Source organism: Cariama cristata, unplaced genomic scaffold (genome assembly GCF_000690535.1).
Source record: "Cariama cristata isolate BGI_N322 unplaced genomic scaffold, ASM69053v1 scaffold24085, whole genome shotgun sequence".
NCBI lineage: Eukaryota > Metazoa > Chordata > Aves > Cariamiformes > Cariamidae > Cariama > Cariama cristata.
In genome coordinates this window covers 1440-5475 of record NW_009618465.1, presented here as the reverse complement: position 1 = coordinate 5475, position 4036 = coordinate 1440, and the positions used below count along the sequence as shown (strand labels likewise).

Genomic DNA, 4036 nt, shown 5'->3' with positions numbered 1-4036 from the left:
GTAGGGAAGGAGAAATCAGAGGGTTTATATTTCCACTGCCTTGGGTTCATCTGTGTCCTCTCTGCCTGCAGGAAACAAGAACGTCGTGACCAGAGAACACCTGGATCGGATGAAGAACAGCTGCATCGTGTGCAACATGGGCCACTCCAACACCGAGATCGATGTGGTGAGTTTGCCTGCGACCTCAACAGCTGTGTCCGTCCCACCGTCTTCCCACGATGACTCCAGCTTCTTCCTCCTTCTCTTGCAGACCAGCCTCCGGACACCAGAGCTGACCTGGGAGCGGGTCCGCTCCCAAGTGGACCACGTCATCTGGCCGGATGGGAAGCGGGTGGTGCTGCTGGCCGAGGTGCGCTGAGAGCTGTGCCACGACGTTGCTTTGGGTTTCTATTGGGAAATCACTGTGTGCCAGAGTTTGTAACAGATTTAACCAGGTGGAAAGGTGCTAGGAGGAGGTTCAGAGCTCAAGAAAGGGTTTCATGATTTTTTTTTTAGGTTTTTTTTTTTTTCTTTTTCTTGAGGCAGAGGAGGTATCATGTACCACATGCAGCCACAGAGGTGCCATCTGGCTCCGTTCTTTTGAGCTGGGAACCATCCCTATCAGCCAAACGTCATCTGCTCCTGACTTTGGCAGTGTTTCCCTTGCAGCAAACCGACTGGGTGTCTCCTCTTCCCACTTGAGCTCTTCTGGCAGTAGAAGGGACTGGCTCTTTCTAGGGACCACAAAATTTCCCTGCCTTAAAGCTAAGGGTTAGAGTGGAAACTGAGGCAGAGTTTGAATGCTTTGGTCACATAGGTGGCCCTTGAATCACTGTGCTGTGGTTGCCCCCTGCCCCAGGGAGGGGATAGAGGTGAATCCTCTCTTGAGACTCGATTCAGTTTGGCTTTGGGGGCAAGTTCAGCTCTCTGCAAAACTCCTCCTGCTGTCTCCTAGGGCCGTCTTCTCAACCTGAGCTGTTCCACGGTTCCCACCTTCGTTCTGTCCATCACGGCCACCACTCAGGTTTGTATGCTGCAGGGCTGGCGTGTGAGGGGTCGAGGATGCTCTGGGGCCTCGCACGAGCCTTGGGCTGGGGACGGTTTGGAAGAAGCTGGGTTCACACAGTTGGATGGGTCCTTGTGATGGCACCGGTGCTGGAGATACCGTAGCCACCACCTCTTGGCAGGGATGCAGTTAATGCTGGCGTCAACTTACTGCTTTGGTTACAGCTGGGAGAGAGCTTTTAAAGAGCCAGGCTTCATGGCAGAGCTCCTGCTGTGCTGTAAGCCACTGGAGAGCTCCCTTAGCACACGTTTAAGCTTACCTCAAAGCAAGGCTTTGTTTTGTCTTTGGACTCTTAATTTCTACAGCACAAAACCACCCTGGGGAGAGTTTTGGGGATCTGGAGGTCAGTGGTTAAAATTCTTCCCAGCATCAGTGCCGGCTCAGCTGGGTGGACACGACTTGTGTCTTGCACTGTTTGTCGTGATTCTGCCTTTCCAAAGAAAACAATGATTAAATTTGGCTCTGCTCTGAGATCCGCAATTGGTGCTGGCTGTGCAAGCAGCCGAGGCTGGCATGGGCCTTGGTCAGCAAGCGGTGGAAGAAACCCGCTAGGCTGGAAACACAGAGGGGACTGAAGGCTGGGGACTGTGACGGTGGGGAGGGCGGCCACACTCACGGTGGGGAATTTCCTTATCCTCACACTTGTCGGTCCAAACTGACGGGGATCGGGGCTGTGTTTTGGGCCTGACTCTCAGCTGCGTGAACCGGCACTCGAGGGAGATGCAGTTTTATTTCTGCTGAAGGAGTGGCTGTGGTTTTTGGAGTGATGCCGCCAGCTTAAAACCAGCAATCCCTTCATTGCCGCGTGATGCAGCAGCCATACGGTTTAAGAGAATTAGAGCTGCTCCCTTCTCCTCCATCCTTGTGTTCTGGTTTTCCCCAGGGCATTAAACCCAGATGCTGCAAGCAAGCTGGGTGGCATCTCATCTCTGATCTCTCTGGTCCTCCCCCAGTGGCAGTGGGATTATGGAAATCCAGAGAGGGATGTACCCTTAGGTGGAAGCCTTTCCTTCAAGGCATTTTGGAAATGGTTGCTCCCCTCCCTCAGGCTCCCAAACCCTTCTCTCTGCTGCCGAGAGCTTTGTGCCATTGTGGGTGTTCAGTGCTGCCCAGCTTGGTGGCCGTCCCTGACTGTCCCCGGGGCTGTCCCCTGTGATCTCTGCAGGCTCTGGCTCTGATTGAGCTTTACAACGCTCCCGAGGGCCGTTACAAACAGGACGTGTACCTGCTGCCGAAGAAGATGGGTGAGTGAAGGGAACCCAGACTGCGTTATTCCCTGGGCTGCCACGGGCCAGCAGTTTTGGATGTAAGGAAAAACTCAAACCCGGGCTGGAAAAAACTTCCGGAGAGGGAATGAATTCAGGGAAGCCATCAGAGGCAGCAACCTTAAAAATATGTTCAGGTTGTTCAATTTATCAGAGGCAGCAACCTTTAAATTGAACAACCTGAACATATTTTTTTTTCCTTAGTGTTCTGCAGCATTGCAGGCATCCCTTCTCCTACAGCCTTCCTGCTCTGAGGTTTTTCATGCAACCCTTGTGCCTTTTGGTGCACATCCAGCCCTGCTCAGCACCAGGGCTTGGGCTCAGCTCTGCTGTAGACTTATGTGACGGTGAATCCGTGGCGCTGGATGGCAAGGACTGCCTAGCCAGACCCAGCGTGGTGCCCTGGTGCTTTTCATGCCATATGATAACTCCATATGTAATCCCCCCAGCAGTGTAGTGGGGATGTGCACCCCCATGATCCCATCTTTCCTCTCCTCCTTCCCAGACGAATACGTCGCCAGCTTGCATCTGCCTTCGTTCGACGCCCACCTGACAGAACTGACGGACGATCAGGCGAAATACCTGGGACTCAACAAAAACGGGCCTTTCAAACCCAATTACTACAGGTCAGTGCTGGCTGCGGCAGGGAGCCGCCGTCTCCCCACCCAGTTGGGTGCCTTTGGGGGCATCTCCTTGTGCTGGGACAGCATCAGCTCCCAGGAGCTGTGGCCCCAAGCACCCACAGCCTCACTGTCACCTCTTTTTATCTCCTAGATACTGATGGACCATACCCATGAAGGACCAGACCACACAAGGCAACATTAGAGAGATTATTTTTAAAGATCGTTTTTATTTTGGTTTAACTTTTTTTTTTAAAACCAACAAAGGAACCTGTTTTTACATTTATCGGTGTGATTTTAAGGTCACTTTTATTTTTTTCTTCTCAGTTTCACCCTTTTACGTGATCACATCTCTGTCTGATCTTGGCAGACGACCTGGGATTCGCTTCTTGCTTTCATGTGGCTGAAGCCGCTGGTGGCTCCCAGCCCTGGCTCCCGGAGAGGGTTTCCCTTTCCTGGTGTACCAAGGGCAGTTCATTCCTGCAGCGATGTTTGGGTTGTGTTTTGTTTTTTATTTTTTTATTTTTTTTTTTAACCTTTCCAGCCCGCGTTAGTCTCGGCCGGGATCCCTGCAGATACGGAGATGCTGTTGTACCTTATCTTACGTTTCTTTCTTTGTGTGGATTATCTGCAACTTCTAAATTGCCTTAAAGAGCCCAGTTTTAGCTGCTAGATCAATGCTCCTAGCGCTGCGTGGGAGCAGAGTGGCACCTGCTGGCCACCTCACAGATGGGTGACTGTCCCCAAGCCCGGCCAAGGTCCCTGCACCGAGGTGGCCAAGGTTTGGTGGCCACTGGCCCAGGTTTGGTGGCTGGATGGGTATGGGGGAGTTCACTGTTTCAGGGTGCTAATCTGAATTTGGACGGGGGTCGCTTACCCAGCATTATCCTCATCTCTCCTAGGTTTTTTTAGCCAAACTGCACCTTAATTGAGTTGAAAATATTTTGTTTTGTTTTTTGTTTGGTTTTTTTTTTTTCTCTTTTCCTTTTTGATCTTTTAAGAGGTACTTCAGGTGACAGCAAATTGTTATTTCCTTACCCCCCCTCCAATTCTTCCCTCTTCCCCTCCCTCACCGAGCTCAAATGCTGAAGCCCTTATTTTTATGT

The 4036-nt window shown here is 51.6% G+C and overlaps 1 protein-coding gene across 1 annotated transcript in view; it reads left to right on the top strand.

Annotated features, from left to right (window-relative positions):
• The window catches only part of LOC104162205 (putative adenosylhomocysteinase 2), an 8984-nt gene extending 5814 nt beyond the window's left edge, over positions 1 to 3170 (top strand). The window contains exons 10-15 of the mRNA XM_009700878.1: positions 72 to 166; positions 251 to 349; positions 935 to 1003; positions 2211 to 2289; positions 2816 to 2936; positions 3085 to 3170. Of these exons, the coding sequence (XP_009699180.1) occupies positions 72 to 166; positions 251 to 349; positions 935 to 1003; positions 2211 to 2289; positions 2816 to 2936; positions 3085 to 3091 (470 nt within the window). The 3' untranslated portion in view covers positions 3092 to 3170. The remainder of the gene's footprint in view (positions 1 to 71; positions 167 to 250; positions 350 to 934; positions 1004 to 2210; positions 2290 to 2815; positions 2937 to 3084) is intronic.
• The last annotated feature ends 866 nt before the right edge of the window (positions 3171 to 4036 follow it).